Below are 19,833 nucleotides of genomic sequence, written 5' to 3'. Positions count from 1 at the left end.
AAGTCACAATTGCTCAAGGCTGTTAGGTAGCTGCAGGAGTGGGTCTGGGGTAGATGTGGCCTAGGCTTTTCCCAGGTGTTCCTCAGCCAAGCCAACCAGCCAGTGTCTGTTGTGTACCAAATACACAGGATTAAATGCAAAGGTGCTGGCAGGTGTGGCAGTTCCAAGTGGGTTTAACTTTGGATGTAGGGTTGTAATATCTGTCAGAATAGTCAAACTCCAATTCCTACCCTCTTGCCCTCAAGATGGCATTGGTCTGCTCGCTTAAGGGGAAGGGCCATGCCTGGGGTCGAAGAATGTCCCACCCTTTCAGTGAAAGGTGGCTTACTCGCTGGTCATCTGCAAGCAGCAGAGGGATGAGTTATTGTTCTCCCCATGCTGCTGTCCACTGCTGTAGGTCCTTAAGATCTTTTTCCTCTCTTGGATCCTGAGTTCAGTCTTCTGGTGGCTGTTGGCATTTGGGTTCATGGAACTGCTGCAATTTTCTGCTTAACTGATTATTACTCGTGCCTTCACCCTCCTTTATGTCTGACTTCACTCTCAATGTTGTTTTCAGGTACTATATCCAATCAGTACGACTCCTGGTGACCCTATGAACTAGAGAACTGAAGACTCCTATCCTGTGCCACCCACATCATCTCTGACATACTTGAACCCATTGCTGCAGTCACTGTGTCAATCTATCTCTTTGAGGGTCTTCCCCTCATTTGATGATTCTCTACTTTTCCAAACCTGAGGTCTCTTTCCAAGGAATAGCCCCTCCTAATAGAAGGCCCAAAGTATGTGAGACAAAGTTTTGTCATCTTTGCCTACAAAGAGAACTTTGGGTGCACTTTCCCTAAGACATATAAGTTTGTTCTGGCAGCTGATGGGATAGTCAGTATTCTTCTCCAACACCACAGGTCAAAGGCATCAATTCTTTTTCTGTCATCCTTATTCACTGTCCAGCTCTCAGATTTTCAGGGAACTAGAATTACTGTGAATGGGCTTCCCTATCCTTTGGAATTACGACAGAACAGGGAAAAGGTGCTGGACTGACTAGTTCGTCCTGCCACCAGAAGTCCCAAATTACTCTTTGGCCCTCCCTTTTCTTTTTATACCTGGAATTTTAAATGAAAGCTAACAGAAAAGTTGGCTTTTCGTTCTCCTTTTTTGCACATTTTCCTCCCTATCCCTACTTTACTTAAAAAAAAAAAAATTCACTGTTGCATAATTTTTCTTCCTCCCTTCCCCTCTCACCCTAGTCTACTATGCTATGGACAAATAATGAGTAGTAATATATTCCTTTTAAAAAGTTCTTTGCTTCATCTATCTCAATGTAATGCATTTATTCCCTCTTTTCTTAGTTTCCCCCCAACCTCCATGTTAGTCATAACAGTGGCATTATGCAGTATTTGTCCTAGTGGGACTAAGATATGTCACTCAGCATCATGTCCACTAGGGTCACTATGTTGTCTATTTTGTGATTTCCTTCTTTTTCAGTGAGGTGTAGTATTCCATCATGTGAATATACCATTGTCTTTCTATCCACTCATTTGTTTATGGGCACTTGGGTTGCTTCCAGCTCTTTGCTTTTGTGACTAACACAGCAATACACATGGACGTGTACAAATCTGTTTGGTAGGCTCAGCTCTGGTATTTTTAGGGTGTTTTCCTAGCAGTGGAATTGCTAGGTCAAATGGTGTTTATATTTCCAACTTTTTGAAAATGTACCATACTGTTTCCCATAGTCATTGTACCATTTTACAGGCCCAATAATAGTGAATGAGGTGTCCAATTTCTCCACAACCTCGTCAGCATTTGCTGTTTGCCTAATTACTCTGAAAGTTATGTTTTAAAAACCCACAACCCAAAACAGTATCAAAACATGTTAGAATTCTGAAACTACAGCAACCATGAAAGATTCCTGAAAACATTCTCTTATACAGACATTTAATGACCTCTGGGATAAATCAAATAAGCTCAAAACAGATAAGCTGTGTTAAGATTACTGATGTTAAGCATCAAGTCTGCTTAAATATAATCAATGAGGGAGACATCAATAACCCATGTTAAGAAGATTGACACAACCTTGCTTGCTAAAATGAGGACAACTTGAAGCACTTGTTGCAGAAGATCAAAGGACACAGCCTTCAATATGAATTGCATCTCCATGTAAAGAAGAAAGAGATTCTTACCACTATGATATTACTCCATGATGGATGGAGAAAAGATTGAAACACTCAATAACTACATCTTACTTGGATCTACAATTAACTCTTGGAAAATAATAGTAGTGATTTTTTATTTGAGAGCATGGCTAAAAGATGTGTAACTGATCTATAGTTGGCAGATGAGAAAAAAACTTCTAACACTGCCAGTATAATCAATTGGTCTGTCATCTAGACAGATGAAACAATCTCTATTTTCTGTCTCTTGGTGAAGTGGTTGGATTCTCTGGATGTAGATTAGCCCTTCATATTTGTACAAAGGGATTTGGAAATGAGCTAAGATGCTTACTTTCTCACTTCTTCCTCTTATAGAAGGTTAAAAATATCATTTGTCTCTAGAGTGTCCTAAGGGAAGGTTTTAAGAGTTCTCAAAAATAATTTTACAGTAGATACAAAATGTGGTATTGCTCAATATTAGTCCTAGATACCAGAAAATTTACGATACAATTTTTTTTTATACAATCTTAATGGGGAAAGTAAAGAGAAGCTGTGACTTGAGCTCTGCATTAGAAACAGATGTTAAGATTCCATGTGGACGCTCATCTTTAGAAGGCTCACAATGGTTCAAGGACATAATGAGGAAGAGTATATTCACCTCCTCATCCTTACTCCATACCTTTCTATTCACACAGCAGGAATGGGTAACTTTTCCAACTACATTAACAAAAGGAAGGGACTACAAAAACATCAATAAGCATCTGGTAACTATCAGTAATTGAGAATGATCTTGTGCCTTCCCATATCAAAATACATGACACTCAAGGGAAAAAGAATCTTTCTAAAGCCTGTAGAGTCACTACAGGAGTGAATGAATTTTTTTTTTTTATTCAGAAGTATTAGTGTTTTATTGAGGAAAATAACATTAGAAAGGTTCACAATTCCAGGACATAAAATGACTGAGTGTGCATGGAAATGGAGCACTTTATACTGACCTTCTGTTTACTGAACTAGGTGCTACTTACATGGGTATGTATATTCATCTACAGAATGAACCCAGTTCATTCCTATGCTGTCTTGACACTCTCTACTGTGCTCAAATCCATTGTTTTAGGCATCTCCTTAATGGTCTTCCTTTCATTTGTGAATTCTTCACTTTTCCAAGAATGATGTCTATTTTTAAGACCACTCTTCTGACAACATGCTCAAAATACATGAGATGAAGTTTCATCATCCCTGTATATAAGGAACACTCTGAATATACATTCTTGAAGGCACATGTTTTGAGCTGGTTTTTTTTTGTTATTCATACTATATTCAATATTTTTCACAAATACCACAATTCAAAGCATCAACTCTTTTCTGATTCCTTTTTTCCACTGCCCAACTTTCACATGTACATAAAGCAAGTGAAAAGTACTTTGGCTAAATTATTTAAAGAGATCCCTGACATGAGATTTGCCAATTTTAACATGTCATTTGATTTTTCTCACTGATGCTTCCCTAGTTGTTGATTGTGGATCTTAGTAAAACGAATTATTCGGCAACTGCAATAATTTTTCCATTTAGCAAGATGTTGCTTACTGGTCCAGTTGGAAAGATTTCTGTATATTTTATGTTAAAGTGTAACCCATACAGAGGGCTGTAGTCTTTGATCTCCTTCAGTAGATGCTTTAAATGCTCTATATTTTCACTTAACAAGTTTAGTTATCTGCATATCACACAAATGTTGATGAGTTTTTCTATAGACTGAATAGGTATGGAGAAAAGATCCAACTATGACATATTCTTCCAGATGGTTTATACATGAGAACAATGAAGTGTTCTGAATTCTCTGTTAATGGTATCTACAATATATTTTAATCCACATAGTCAAATAATCATGTTGTTGTGTGCCACAGTATTGCCTGAAACTCATTGTAACCCTATGTACATTAGCTCTGAAACCTGCCCCATCCTGAGCAAATCTTGTCATCTCAACAGACCTAATTTCATTTCTCCAGTCACTGAGTCAATCCATCTCATCCTGGGTCTTCCTCTCTCCTATGTTGTCCCTCCACTCTTCCAAGCATAATGTTCCTTCTGGCCAGATGTCCAAAGCATGTGAGACAGAGCCTCAAAATCCTTTCCTTGAGGGAGAAGCCTGCTTTCACCCTCTACAGGACAGACCTGTTTGTTCTCCTGGCAGTCCAGAAAAGTAATTAAATTTAAACAAACAAACAAAAAGAAAAAATACAGATACCTTCCAGTCAGTTGGCTAGGTAGTTGTCATCTTCATTTCTTGGTATAGATTAATAAACATGTTGAAAGCTGCATTTTACGCATTAAATGCTATAGTTTTGTTTTTTGCTAATCTGTCCAACGCAGTTTGGATTTCATCCTTCAGTGCCACCAATACTTGATTGAGTCTTATTTTATGACTGTAACAATGGGCTCAAGCATATGAGATGGTGCAGGATAGGGCAAGATTTAGATCTGGTAAAATGATGATTGCTCCAATAAACCCCACAACAGCTTTGGCTAAAGGTAAAGAAATTGGGGATTTCCATCAGCTTCACAGTCTTAAAAAATGCAACCAAAAAACATTAATAACAACTAGTGAGTAGAATGTAAAAGCTGAGAACAAAGTAGGAGAACTGGTTGCAGAAAACATGGAATATTCATAGGAAAAATGAGGCCTAAGGTATTAGCATAGAATTGTGTACAACTTATGACTTACTCACTGTAAATACCTTTTGTTAAACAACATTAACTGTTATACAGATGAATCTCCTCACAAGAATACAAGGGAATCAAATTAACTACATCTGTGGAAAGAAAAGGAGGAGAAGTTCAGTATTCTAAGTCAGAACAAAGCCTAGAGGCCAAAGGTCAAATTGTGAGATGGTACCATCAACGAAGAAAGCAAAAGGTCATTTGAAAAGAAAACAAAACAACCCCCTAGAAAACATAGGAAAGGGGGAAAAATCCATGTCAGCAGAAACTTGGAATCCTGCTCTTGAAAGTGAAGAAGCTGTTAAGAGTATGATGCTAATTGGTAAGTTTCTAATAAAAATTATGTTTTCAGAAAATGAGGACAATTACTGGGCTTGGTACATTTAGAATGCAGAAATAGGAGGCAATTAAAAAAAACCCTCTAACTTGTCTTATTTGTTTAGAAGTATTTTCCTGAAATGAAATCCTTACATTATGAGCATGCTATATAAACAATAACATATTTTTAAATGAAGAAAATAAACTTGTTTCCTGACTTTCTCTGATCTAATTTGTTTCTGGGCTAAGTAGTAGTAACACACAAATAACCTCCATGTTCTCATTAACTAAATTATTTTTGTTTTGAGAGTTTACTATTAAATTTGAAAATACATTTTCTTAGTTTTACGTATGTAATTAATAAGTTTCCACAGAAAACTTCTCAAACAATTACGGTAACATTCAGAGATCATAGGATCTATAACATTTATTGAAGAGATCCTGATAAAAGTAGTTTAAAATCAGCTTTGGAAACAATTCTCTGCATTAGTCTGGGGAGCTATGGTAGTTTAGTGGGTAAGGAGCTGTGCTGCCAACCCAAAGGCACATGGTTAAATCCACCAGCTGCTGTATGTGTAAAGATGGGCAATCTCTTCTGTGTGATTTACAGCCTGTGAAAACCTGCTGGATGGTTAAAGAAATGTTAAAGGTCCATGACAAATTTCCTTATTTTTACTGTTCTTTTCCCCATAAGACTCTTTAGAAAAGGATTTGATAATCATTCTTAAAAGTGAGTCACTTTAGTCACCAAAATATCAGCCTTTTACCAAAAGCTCAAAATTTTCATAAAAAAGAAAAATTCTAAGCATGACATCTTGGTTACAAACTAGACTGACATTAGGATACATTCTTTTTTATTTAATTATTAAGCGGGTGCCTTGTCTATCCCTGCAAAGTCATTTTGACCCATGAAAATTTTAAATGAAAAATAAAAGTGCATTAATTAATTAATGCAGACACTTCCAGCTTTTAGGAGAAAGAAAAACCAGAGTTTATGTTAGTCTGGTAACTTTTGTGTATTTTAAAATCAAAAGTAAAGGGCAGTCTTAGTTAATGCATGATGGGGTGCATCAACATTGGGCATCGAAGATTAAGCTTTAAGAAAGTTAACATCATCCATTTGTAAGACTTTTCTTCTTTGCTATATATTTTATGTCCAATCTTCAAGAGTCCATACTTACTAGTTGTATTGTGTGATGAGTTCTATATTCATCTTCACTCTGAAGGCGTTGATGGAATTTTTCATTGTGTTTTGCAATACAAATTTCCTGTAAACACACATAAAAATGTGCTTTCATAAGTAAACTTTTAAGACTCTAAACTTTTGACATTTTCATCTTAGCATACACACATATAGCAAAGTAACTCTGCCTCTGGTAGCTCTTTGAACTATTAAAATGGTAGAATTAGATCTTTTAAGACTTTTCCATTAAACTCACTTTTAGCTTCTTTCACGTCATTGCTATCAAGTTGGAACTGACTCATAGCTGACCTTCCAGTGGGTTTTCAAAGGCTGTATATCACACAGCACAAGACTGCTCATCTACCTCAGGCAGAACAGCTGGTGGATTCAAACCACATAGCTCCTTACCTCTAGGCCACCACCAGAACTCTTACTATAGTTTCTTTTTCAGGTGTGGAACATGGTGGGTGGAAGAGTATGTCCTCAGATAATTTCAAAGGTGATCTTTCACTTCTGCATAAGATGACTGTAAATCTCTTTATGCATTATAACAAAACCAATTAAATTGGCACTAATAAGGTAAGAGGCTAGTCTAAGCCAGGCTTTTAATACTGCTACAAAGGTACACAGCTTTGCAAAACTAGACCACAAGGCTCATTCTTCCTTACCAAGCACCAAGTATGTGTGCAGTTCCTTTCTATCATCCTACCTACTCAAGAATTCTGCACTCTCCCCAATATACACCCAAAATAAGGTTCCCAGTGAACTCAGAGAAGGAATGTTATGGAACTCCCTCACTTCCCATTTCCCTCATTCCTCTGGAACACCTGAAAATGGACAAAACTCCTTTGTGGAAACATATGCCTTCTCTTCTACCTCTGTTAACTCCAGTCACTCTTTCACATTCCTCCCCCTCCTCTGCCCACAACTTTAAATGTCCCCCAGGTTTCTTTCTTAAGGGCCTCTTCTTATATTGCCTAAAAGCTGCTCAGTGTCCTAACTTATACCTCTTACATTGTTTTCTCATGCGTCTGCCAAGACTATTTTGTTAAGCTTTGCTTTCTGAGTAGTATGCCTAACTCCTATATCCTTGTCACTATGGGGACAATTTACTCAGTATCTCCTCTTAGCACTATCTTATCCATGTATATTACAAGAATTCTTATTTCCATTTAGATACCTCAGAAACCACTTGCTAATACTTGTAACCCATATATGCACTTTCCTCTGGATTTTTTCATTTTAGTCAGTGTACCTCCATTGAAGTATTGTTAAGTTAAAAAAAAAATCAATGAGCTATTTTGGAACAATTACATTTCAAACACAAATCTGCCTTTTTCCTAATCTAACCTATTCTGTAGGTTGCCATACTTTCTAAAATGCAACACTGCTCATATTTCCATGTTGCTTAAATGTTTTCAACAAACTTATACTACTTTTCAGTATAAAGTCTAGGCTTATTAGTACAGCATACAAAAGTTCCTACAACCCAACCTCTACCACATAAAATACCTTAACAAGGCATTTGCTAAACATACTTCTTCATGGAAATAGCCTACCATCCATCAATTCAGCAATTTTATCCATATATTTAAAACTCAAGCATCACCACAAAGGCAGCTTTCCTTACTCCCTTCTCTTGCTCTGTCCCTAAGTGGTCTAACAGCCATCAGTTTACTTTGTATGCCTTCTTTACAAGATAGAGGGGGGCAGGATGAAAAGTCTAGCAATGTGCCTGCTACACTGCTGAGTTAAAGTGAGTAATTACAAGTGTGAATTGTACACCATTCTCAAAAAGCATTCAAAAAGTTCCCCAACTCTAGGTTCTAAGGTGTTGCATTACACAACTAAAAGTAGTACATGAAAGCGTTTCCTTCTAATGTTCCTAAAAAAATCAGTTCTAGTTTATATTCCATTTCCATCTATCACCCTCTGTTACAGTGTCAGGGACGTGCTCGTATTATCATCATCATGTTTTCTTGGCTGGTACAAGAAACATAAAACAGGATGCATTAGAAAATATACAATATTAGGCAAACCATGGTGTAAGTAAAAGCTAAAAATTTAAGAATTCTGCTTCATAAAATAAGGAAAAGCTAGAATGTCCAGTATTTTATATGGGTCAATAAAGTAGGCCCTATATTCTTGACCTACTGTGGGGAAAAATGACTGCATGAGTTCTTGCTTGTGTGAGAGCTATTTGAAGATACAAAGGTCTTTTAGTTCTTTGTGGAAGGGAAAGTAGAAACCCTAGAATTTGGTGAAGACTGATGTTTCAAGTCACAATCTTACTTACAGGTTAAGACATGAGAGCTTAAAGCAGACCAGTTACTGGTTTAGTCAAAGCCTAATAACTCAGCCAATACTAGGTTCCAATTCCACGTGGACTGACAATGGCTAGGGGAGGAAACTATGAAAGTAATGTCTGGCCTAGAAAGAAAAAATGTCTAATGACAAGTGGGAAGAAAAATTACATTTTTACAAAATTACCCACTACAGGTAGCCATATGAATAAACATTTTAAAATTTCAAATAAAAAAAATAAGGTTATACATTAAATAAAGTAGTATAGTAGTAATAAAAAAAAAGAAAGATTATACATCCAAGAAATGCTTAACTTCACACACCTTTTTATTTCTGAGGTAGGCTTTCTTAGCTGAAACCCGTCCACGTCTTGCTTCCAACTGGCGAGCTTTCTGCTGAAGTTTCTGCAGCTCTTCCCTCTGCAAAAGCACAGATGCTGCCATCTCCTCCTTTTCTAGCATGGCCTCCATACTTTCATAAGTGTCATAGTACACCACTTCATCTCTTTTTTCTGTTACAGAAAAGAACACAATGGGTACGGTGTGGGGGTGATAAAAACAGAAAGAACTCTAGAACCACAAGCCAAGCCATACTTCTTGAACCTTACACCTGATTCCTTCTTTCACACATGTAAAATACTGACATTCATCTCACAGAGTGATTTGTGTGCAGAGAATATACAAAGAGTCTTACACATACTAAATGTTCAATAAATAAAAAGAGAGCCCAAATAAATCTGTTTTTTAAAAATCTAGATTCTGGCTGAAGAAACTTTTACAAAGCAAGTTATCTTCCAAAGGTAACCAAAAATAGCAGTGTTACCATTGCTACAACCTACTGACAAACTCGTCTTATTTCAGAACATTTTTCAACATAAAATTCCTTTTATATGTCAAGAGTTTGTTGTGTTTTAGCCTCCTCAATAGAGAAAAGCAACCAAGGTCAATATAAATTTTCTATATTTGTGTCTTATTTTTTTTCCATTAACTTACGTAGTTGAAAACACATCAAAACAACTATATCATCTCACCCCAGAAAGAATAGCAAAATTTAACAACAGCAAACAACAAATGCTGGCAAGGTTGTGGAGAAACTGGAACCCTTATTCACTGTTGGTGGGAGTGTAAAATGGTACAACCACTATGGACGGCTGATGGTGCTTTCTCAAAAAGTTGCAAATAGTAATACCATTTGATCCAGCAATCCCACTACTGGGAATATACTCCAAAGAAACCATAACTGCCACCCAAGCAGATATAAGCACACCCATGTTTATCGTGGCTTTGTTCATAATAGCAAAGAGTTGGAAACAACCTAAGTGCCTATTAACAAACAAATGGAGAGAGCAGCTCTGGTCACACAATGGAATACTATGCTGCATTGAAAAACAAGGAACTCATGAAATATTATACAAAATGAGTGACCCTGGAGGACATTATGCTGAGTGAAATATCTCAGTCACAAAAAGACAAATACTGTTGTAAAACAGTATTTGTAAATTCTGTTGTAAAACGGAACTGAGAAAGATGGGATAAATTATGTATACTGCATTGAAACAGATGAGGGAGAGAACTATTTCAAAGAGATAGATGAAGGGAGCTCTGGTGGCAAGAACGTGCACTGCAATCTCAGACGTACACGGTTCAAATCCACCAGATGTTCTGCTGGAGAGGGAGCGGCAGTCTCCTCCTGGACCAGTCAGATCTGATTTGATGGTAAACACACAGAAAATAATAAAATAAATTTTCTTTTTTTTTTTTTTAAAAAAGGAATATATGATTAAGCATTTCGTCATGACAGGAGTCCAGATCAAAGTCTGAGTAGTGGAGTGGACTTGAGGGGGGAGGGACTGTATAACAAAGAACTTTTCTAAGAGAAAAACAAACTGGGGGGTGGGGATAGGGTGGGCAGGGAGAAAAGTGCAACAATGAATGAATGGAAATCTGAAGTCTCTATCAATTTTCATTAAAAAATAATAATAAATTATTAACACACACACATACATCATACCTGATACAAGTCTTTTGATGCTTTCCAATTGGGCTGTCAATAGTAACTCTTCACACTTCAAGATTTCAAACTGTACTTCATACAACTGAAGTTGTAGGTCGTAATAATCAGCTTCTAACTGATCTAATCTGGCTATGGCTTCTGTACCACCCTGCAAGCTCTGCATCTGCATTGAAAAAGAAAAGCATTCCTAACTGGTGGGAACAAGAAAAAAAAATCAGATGATGACCAGAAATGAATACTAATAGGGCAGGATATTACATATACTATTCAAAGAAACTGTTATGCAAGAAAGCAAGATTTTAAAAATGAGATAAGAAAGCAGTAATAGTGAAATCACAAGGCTTTGGAAAACAACTAAGTAAAAAACAGGGTTTTTAAAAGTTTATCTATGTTATCTGGTTGTGTCCCTTCTAGTTGATTCTGATAGCAACCCTATGGTGCAATGGTTAAGTGCTCAGTTACTCATCAATTGTTGGGTAGTTTAAGATCACCATCTGTGTAAAGTCAGTATGACAGCACCCTGGCAGTTTACAGGATTAAAATCTGAAGCTCCAGTAGACCTTTGGCAAAGCCATCATGGTAATCCTAGAGTCGTGTCTCAGGGTGCACAAAAGGGTAAGGTAGAACAGGGAGGAAAAGAAAAAATTCCTATGAACTCACATGTGAGGCTCCACCTGAGCCATTCACATAGCAAGGAGGCACTTGACTGACAGTCCTGGCATAGCCCAGGGACGCTTGAACAAATGAATTCTCTAACTGCTACTGTGCAATCCCATCTGTTTTACTGATGTTAGTGGAATGTATTAGGCACATAAAAGAACTAAGTTCCAAACAAAACTGAAACTTTTTTTTTATATCCGAGATATCCAGACAGTGTCTTCCCCTCGATGACTGGAATAGATTTTCCTTTCAATAATCTCAAATTTTAACAAAACTAGTATGTAAATTGTAAACCCTTGGTTCTGCATTAGGAAATATTTCGTTAGTGACAATCATACTTGAACAAACTCAAAGCCATTTTAATTACAGTGGCTTGGGGAAGGAAACGTTCGCAAAATGAAATTTTGCTGCTCTCTGTCCTTTGTCATTAAGTAAGACTCTAAGAGTGTTCCCTGGAATTTGTATTTTCAACTTAAGTGATAAGAAACACATTTTATATAATTCTGGGCTCTTATCTAGGATATATCATCCTCTGATACCTGCACTCTCTGTGGCCACTGCATATAGTAAGTTTTATGAGGCAAATCATAATTGAGTTATTTATAATCTTTGTGTAGAACACTTCATCTATAATCAATTACCAACAACACTGTTCAGGCTATTCCATTTTCCCAACTTTAGCTCTGTCCAGCTGGATGTGAGCATTAACCTGCTATGTTTAAGATGTGCTCAATCTTTCTTTAGTATTCTCTTCACCTGTATTTCCTAGCAAATCCCATTTACTGGAGGAAGAGAAGTTAAAAGCCCCTGTTAATTATCTTGATGTTATGTCCTTGAGAGGGTGTAAGCAAGCTGTTCCCTGGAGGCAGGGGTTTTGAAGCTCCGTCTTATATAATTTAGGTACGTGGCCAGGAGGGACCAGTCCTTGAAGAAGGGTACTACGGTTGGAAGGGTGGAGAGACAGCACAAGAGAGGAAGACCCCAGACCAAATGGATTGACTCAGTGGCTTGAGAAATGGTATTAAGTCTGTCGGAGATGATGAGATTGGCTCAGGATAGAGAAGGGTTCACAGCTTTTGTACCCAGGTCCCTGTCAAGTTAATGGGCAAGTAGAGCAAATAGTACTAATCCTTGCTCAGGGCTATGTACCTAAAAACACATGAGACGCACAGTGGTATCAGAGTATTGTCAATATCAAATACCACACTGAGGAAAGAAGTAAGCATTCTCGTACAAGCTGTGATTTCATCCTCAATTTTCTGGTTCCATGAGCAATAGAGCCCAGAAGGAACTTTGCCAGTGCTGGGTTGAAAGAAAGACAAACCTTTACCATAAGAAGATGCATAATGAGTGATCTATTAAATCTTAAATGCTAGAGAACAAAGCACAACACACTGCTAAGATTCAGGATTTTCAGACTGATTTTTGTAGAACCTAACTCAGCAGAATGCCACACACAGAATTAACGGAATGGAAATCCAGAGTGGATTCCCAGAATAATGAAGTAGTGGAGAGCAGATATGTGTAACACTGGGAAGGTGATACAGTGAAGATATCTTTGTTAGATGTGGACTAAGTGTTCCCTTGAGAATAAGAAAGAGCAGAAAGTGACTAACACATAGCACTGAAGGTCTGGAATTTTACTCTGGCCAGCTTTCATACTTATTCAGATACTGAAAACCAGCCTCCCCCTAAAAAAAGGTTATTATCCAGATCTAATTCTCGCAATTTCTACTAGAGTGCGCTTTCTACTAAAAAAAGGAAAAAGCTTTTCTAATACACTTAATTAAGAAATGACATTATATATTCCATATGCTTTCACAATAAATTCATGCTAGGAAAGAGGAAAGACAGAAGTTGCCAACAGTTTCGTATTACTTGGATCCACAATTAACACCCATGGAAGGTACAATCAAGAAATAAAAAAACATGATCCACCAAGGACATCCTCAAAGTGCTAATTAGCAAGGAGTAAAGTTTAAAGACTAATATGTGTCTAACCTAAACCATTTTCAATTCTTTTCTATGCATCTGAAAGTTGAACAGAAGAATCAATGCCTTTAAATAACAGATAACTCCATGGATTGGGGGAAAAAATAAATTAATTAATCTCAACTGGAAGAAGTGCAACCAGGGTATTCTTTGGAGCCGAGGGTAAAAGTTTGTCTCACATACTCTGGGTATGTTGTTAGGAGGAAAAAGACGTCATGCTGGAAAAGCTAGAGGGTTAGGTGAAGAAAGGAAGATCCTCAATGAGATGGACTGACACAGCATAGCATCCGCAACAATGAGAATGAGCACGGTGGGGATCCTGGTCGTGGTGCACACGCAGGACAGGGTGTAGTTCAGATCTGCTGTTCACAGAATCACTATGAATTGTGGTTGACAGCATTAAATACATGAATTTTAAAATACACTGGTGATTGCGCACATTTTTTCATGTTTGGCATGATGACCTTAGTTTTTACGTGTATATGTGTAGACTAAGGATAAACTTTCAGTCAAGAAGAGTCTTTTAATGTAGAAAAAGGAAAAAGAACATGAGATATTGTGCTAAAAAACCTGGGTATAAATTTAGTTTCCACCAATAAAAGATGTCCAAATAAGAGTAATAGAAGTGGAATAAAAAATTACAAGTATGTTGTGAAATGGAAACTCTGAAGTAAAAAACTAACCCAATGATCATCTGGGGATAAATGTTGTCCCATGTTCTGAGGCAATCAGAGACATGCATAGTCCCAATTCATTTCATATAATTTAAGCAAATATATATATATATATTTTTTTTTTACGGTTTTACTATAAAATATTAACAGCATCTAGAGTTTATCATCTACTACTGGACAGTGTATGGTGGAGTTTCCTGATTAAAACAAGCTTGGAAGCAGGAGTGGCATCCACTTCCAAAATAGCTTGCCTCCGGAAACCCTATGAACCTGGAGAAATGATGAGAGTTATACAAATGCCCAGGTTTTTCATTCACAGGGTCTCTATGAATCACCTATGACTAGATGGCATTTAACAACAGTAACAATAACACCTGTCTGTCAGTTTGGTATAAAGTGATGGCTTGCTAGCTGTTGTGAGGCTGGAAGCTATGCCATGGGTATTTCAAATACAAAGCAATTTTCACATGGCTATCCATGGTTCAGTCCAGCTTCCAGACTGGCCATCTACACCTGAAATAATACATCCTTCAAAGCTTTATAGATAATAGAGCAACACTGTCAGATATAGCCTCTAAGACTCACAAGGAGATAGACTTGACACAGTGACTCCACCAAATTAAGTAGTACAGATTAAGGACAGCAGATTTTATGAAGATGGTACAGAATTGGGCAAGGTGTTGATCTACTGTATATCAGCTCACTATGAGTTCGACTTGACAGCATCCAACAACATGCTTGGAAAGTAGAAATGTCAGCATAATAAAGGAAGACCCTGGATGAGATAGACTAACACAGTGATAGTGGCAATGAGGGCAGTTGTGTTGAAAATGGTGATGTTAGCGCAGAGCCACTGGTCACCGGGTAGCTATGAATCATCAGACTCAAAGGCAGTAAGAAGCTGTAATGGAACTCTAACGGCAGCATATTATTAAGCACATGATAAGGGACAACATTACAGAACACAGACTGGACTGGTGGTGCATTTTGTAATTACAGGGGCTGGTACCAAAATATCCATTCTATTGAACTAGTACCTCTTCCAGAGAAAGATGGGCAATTTCCTCCCCATAAAGATCTAGAACCTTGGAACTTAATGGAAGGTCGCTATTAGCTGAATTAAATTTGATAAGTTGAACCAGACTGATGGTTGGTCGATACAGGTTATAGATACAGAGATATTCACAGCAGTGTTATTCACAATACCTAGAAAATGGAAATAGCCCACATGCTCATCAACAAACGAACAAATTGAGAAAATTGTGGAATAGTCACAAAATGGAATATTATGCAGCATTAGGGAACAACAATTCTAAAACACTATTTAAAATGGGAGAGACTAGAAAACATTATGCTGTGTAAACTAACTTAGTCTCATAAGGATAAATACTGCGTAAGATCATTACTGAAAAGGTAGATAACCGAGCAAGATGTGTCTAAGCATTTAAAAGGCAAAGGGGGAAGGGAGGAAACCACTAGGATCACAGAAGTTAGTGGGGGGATGGGGGAGTGAAGGACTAGGATTCACTGGAGCCTTGAAGAGATGTGTACTAATAGGCATAGATCAATAATAACTATATAAAACACAATATATATTCATGATTGCATAAAACACAATGTGCATGAATGAAAAGTAATGCCAATGCAAGGTTGACTAAAACCTAATGCACATGCACCAGACACAATATATATGAGTTATACTATGCAATTAAACAAAAATTTATTTTCTTAAAAATAAAAGAATATGCAAGAATAACTGCCAAATACAGAACCATTTCAGAAATTAGCATATAACCTAGAACCAGTGGTGATGAAGGAGCAAGCTGAAGCTACACTGAAGGCATTAGCAAAAAAATTGTTAATTGGTATTCCACCCAGGAACTGATGGAAAACCAAGTGACTTATCTCAATAAACACATGTATCCCTACTGTGTCACCAGGCTGTATCAGGAAATCTGGAGAACGGCTACTTGGTTAACTGATGGGAAGAGACTCTATTTGTTCCCATCCCTCAAAAAAGGTGCCCGGACAGATAATGGAGTATCAAACAGTATCATTAGTATCACATGCAAAGAAAATGCAAATGAATAAATAAACTGGTATAATTGTACATGGTCAGAAACTTAAGAAATCCAAGCTGGCCTTAGAAGTGGGTGTAATTAGATGTACTAGGAATTATACTGCTAATCTAACACTGCTGAGATGGATCTTGTCTGAAAGCAGAGAATACCTAAAGGATTTCAATGACTATGCAAAAACATTTGACTGTGTAGATCATAACAAATCATGGCTAACACTGAGTTAGTTAACTGTGTTCATGCAAAACTTTTATCTAGACCAATAAGCTGTTCTCTAGGAAGAGCAAGGTGTCAAAGAATGATTTAAAAATTCATTAAAGGTGTGTATCCTGAACATTTGAGAAACTGGATTTTATGAAGAAGAATCTGGCATTAGGATCAAAGGAAGACTCTTTAATAAAATTCAGTATGCATATGGCATAACCCTGCTTGCTAAAAGTGAGGAGTATTTTAAACACTTGCTACCGAAGATCAAAGACTACAGCCTTCTATATAGATTACATATCAAAATCAAGAAAAGCAAAAATCCTCATGCTTGGGCCATTATGCAATGCAGTATTAGATAAAGAACAGAAAGAAAATGTCAAAGACTGAATCTTAGTTTGATTCACAAATAAAATGACACATTGCACTTGGAAAAGCTGTTATCAGTGAACTCTCCAACATGTCAAAGAGCAACAATGTCAATTTAAAGTTTGCCTGTTACAAACCATGGTTCTTCAATTACTTGCTATGTATCTGGAAGTTGGACAGTGACTAAGGATGGTAGAAGAAAAAAATCAATGTCTTTCAAATGTGGTGCTGGAGAAGCGAACAAATACAACTTAGAGACGATGCAATCATGGAAGTTGGACAGTGACTAAGGATGGTAGAAGAAAAAAATCAATGTCTTTCAAATGTGGTGCTGGAGAAGCGAACAAATACAACTTAGAGACGATGCAATCAAGCTGTTTCTTTGGGCTTGTTGTTTAGGAGGGTCCAGTCCTTGGAAAAGACCATTATGCTTGGAAAGGTGAAGAGTCAGTGAAGGGGGGGAGATACCCTCAACGAGGTGGACACAGTGATTGGACTGGTGTAGATCTAGAACACTTGCATCCTCATAGAAAATTCTATTCTAGAACTGATAGATTATATATTAACACATCTTTGTGGGGGGGGGAAAAAAAATCCCTCCTTTTCATTTTCCATCTTATGGTTTCAATTTTTAAGTGTTTTATTTATTCATAACAGAGGTATTTGTATTTAAATAAGCTAAGAGGATATAACACATTTAAAAGAACAAATCTCTCCATAATATAAATCACAGGGTAGCACTCTATCTCAAGTTCTTTATTGGCATACCATTTGTCTGGGATGGGCTAAATAATGCTATGCTTGCCCTGTTTCTCATGAGTAATGTGGTCAAGTTAAAGTAATGCTAATAAAACTGGTGTAGTACATCATTACAGATATATGTGAAAAGCACAATACATGTATTATACACACAGCAAGCATAAACTTGATAGAATGACAGAATTTTAACAAATGCTTTGATGAATTTCGACATCATCTGGAGCTTTAAAAACAGAGTATTATGTTAATGGCATAATTCTAGGAAAATTAACCCTCCGATGAGTATCTTAAGCCCTTTTGATACATTTTAGCTTTGCCGTTCCACTAGCTGATATTAAACTTCAAACTCAGCAGCTCTTTTGGTTACTGTATGATAGTAGAAAAATTTGTCAGCTAAGTTAAAAAAATAAAGCTGGCCAATGTGGGGAAGATGTAGAGGTCACTGTCGATAAAACACCAGTATTTTAGACTTCCAACTACTAATACCAGAAAATGAGTAACACGGAGGCAATCTAACTTGTGTAATAGATACTGCAGTAAAAATGCATCAGGAGGACACAAAATGGGGCTGACATCCTTGAAAAAAGATTCTGAAGTATTAAAAAGATTCAGAAAAGCCAAGTTTCAATTTTACCTTGTGTTGGGTTTCTAACAATAGTCGTCATGTGCCGTCGAGTCGCGACTCATAGTGACCCTATGTACAACAGCCCTAATCTCTGCTCTGTCTTGTGCCAATCGCACTGTCTCTGACATTCCCATCCCGATTATCCCAGTCACTGAATCAATCCACCTCATAGAGGGCCTTCCCCTCCTGCGCTGTCCCTCCACCCTCCCAAGCATGATGCCCTTCTCCAAGGACCTGTCTCTCCTCACAACAAGTCCAAAGTATGTTAGGCGGAGCCTCAGAATCTTTGCCTCCAGAGAGCCACCCGGTTTAACCCTTTCCAGGATGAATCTGTTTGTTTTCCTACCAGTCCATGGTATTCTCAATACTCTTCTCCAGCACCACGGCTCAAGGCATCAATTCTCCTTCTATCCTCCCTAGTCATTGTCCAACTCTCTGATGCATAACAAGTGATTGTGAAGACCATGGTCTGTATCAAACGTACCTTAGTCTCCAGAGAGACACCATTGCTCTTCAGTACTTTGGAGAGGTCCCTAACAGCAAACTTTCCCATGGCAATGTGCCTTTTAATTTCCTGGCTACTAGTGCCAAGTGTTGACTGTGGAGCCAAGCAAACTAAAGCTGTGTACAATCTCAATCTCTTCACCATCCATCCTGATGCTGCCAATTGGTCCAGTGGTGAGAATCTTTGTCTTCTTGACATTGAGCCTCAATCCATATTGGAGGCTGCAGTCCTTGACCCTCTGCAGCAGGTGCTTCAGGTCCTCTTCAGTTTCACCAAGCAGGGTTGTGTGATCTGCGTAACGCAGATTGTTGATAAACTGTCCACCAATCTTGATCCCACATTTCTCCTCATAGAGCCCAGCCTCCCGGAAAATCTGTTCTGCATATAGGTTGAAAAGGTATGGAGATAGGATGCATCCCTGGCGTATGCCTTTCTCAATTTTGAGCCATGTTCCCTTGCTCTGTTCTGACGACTGCCTCCTGGTACAAGTATAGGTTTCGCATTAGCATGATCAAGTGTTCTGGGATTCCCATTCTTCACAGAGTCAGCCACAGTTTGTTATGATCCACACAGTCAAATGCCTTTGCATAGTCAATGAAACACAGATAGACATTCCTCTGGTATTCCCTGCTTTCAGCCAAGATCCATCTAACATCAGCTATAATATCCCTAGTACCACGACCCCTTCTAAACCCAGCTTGGACTTCTGGTAGTTCTCTGCTGATGTGCTGTTCCAGTCATTTTTGGATAATCTTCAGTAAAATCTTGCTTGCATGTGAAATCAGTGAGATTGTTCTATAGTTTCCACACTCTGTTTGGGCACTTTTTTTGGGGATAGGAACAAATATAGATCTCTTCAAGTCAGTTGGCCAAGTGGTTGTTCTCCAGATTTCTTGGCACAACTTGGTGAGCACATCCAGGACAGCATCTGTTGGCTGAAATATGCCAATTGGTATACCATCTATTCCGGGGGCCTTATTTTTTGCCATTTCCTTCAAAGAAGCCTGAACTACTTCTTTCATTCTAACAATAGTAGTTTTTTAAAAGTTAGAAGGAAAATAAAATTATGTTAAATACATTAACAAAAATTTTTTTTCTAACAGTTAAGAGATTACAACTTACCTTTTACATTTTTAAAGCATGTATATATATATGTGTGTATAAATAAATCACAAGTGATTTTTAAAATGCCTGTGGATGTGATGAATTACATTGATTGTTTTCCTTATGTTGAACCATCCTTGCATACCTGTTATGAATCCCACTTGGTCATGGTGGATTATTTTT

General features: G+C 37.6%; 1 protein-coding gene across 1 annotated transcript in view; it reads right to left on the bottom strand.

Moving 5' to 3' along the window:
• Positions 1-19,833, bottom strand: part of JMY (junction mediating and regulatory protein, p53 cofactor) — a 92,912-nt gene that overhangs the window by 23,480 nt on the left and 49,599 nt on the right. Inside the window, exons 5-7 of the mRNA XM_006889846.1 lie at positions 10,678-10,843; positions 8,991-9,178; positions 6,362-6,448 (exon numbers count right to left, since the gene is read on the bottom strand). Coding sequence (XP_006889908.1) covers positions 6,362-6,448; positions 8,991-9,178; positions 10,678-10,843 — 441 coding nt within the window. The remainder of the gene's footprint in view (positions 1-6,361; positions 6,449-8,990; positions 9,179-10,677; positions 10,844-19,833) is intronic.

The sequence above is a fragment of the Elephantulus edwardii genome, unplaced genomic scaffold (assembly GCF_000299155.1).
Source record: "Elephantulus edwardii isolate Elephantulus edwardi_28Jun2011 unplaced genomic scaffold, EleEdw1.0 scaffold00082, whole genome shotgun sequence".
Lineage (NCBI taxonomy): Eukaryota > Metazoa > Chordata > Mammalia > Macroscelidea > Macroscelididae > Elephantulus > Elephantulus edwardii.
This window is presented reverse-complemented; position numbering and strand designations above follow the sequence as displayed.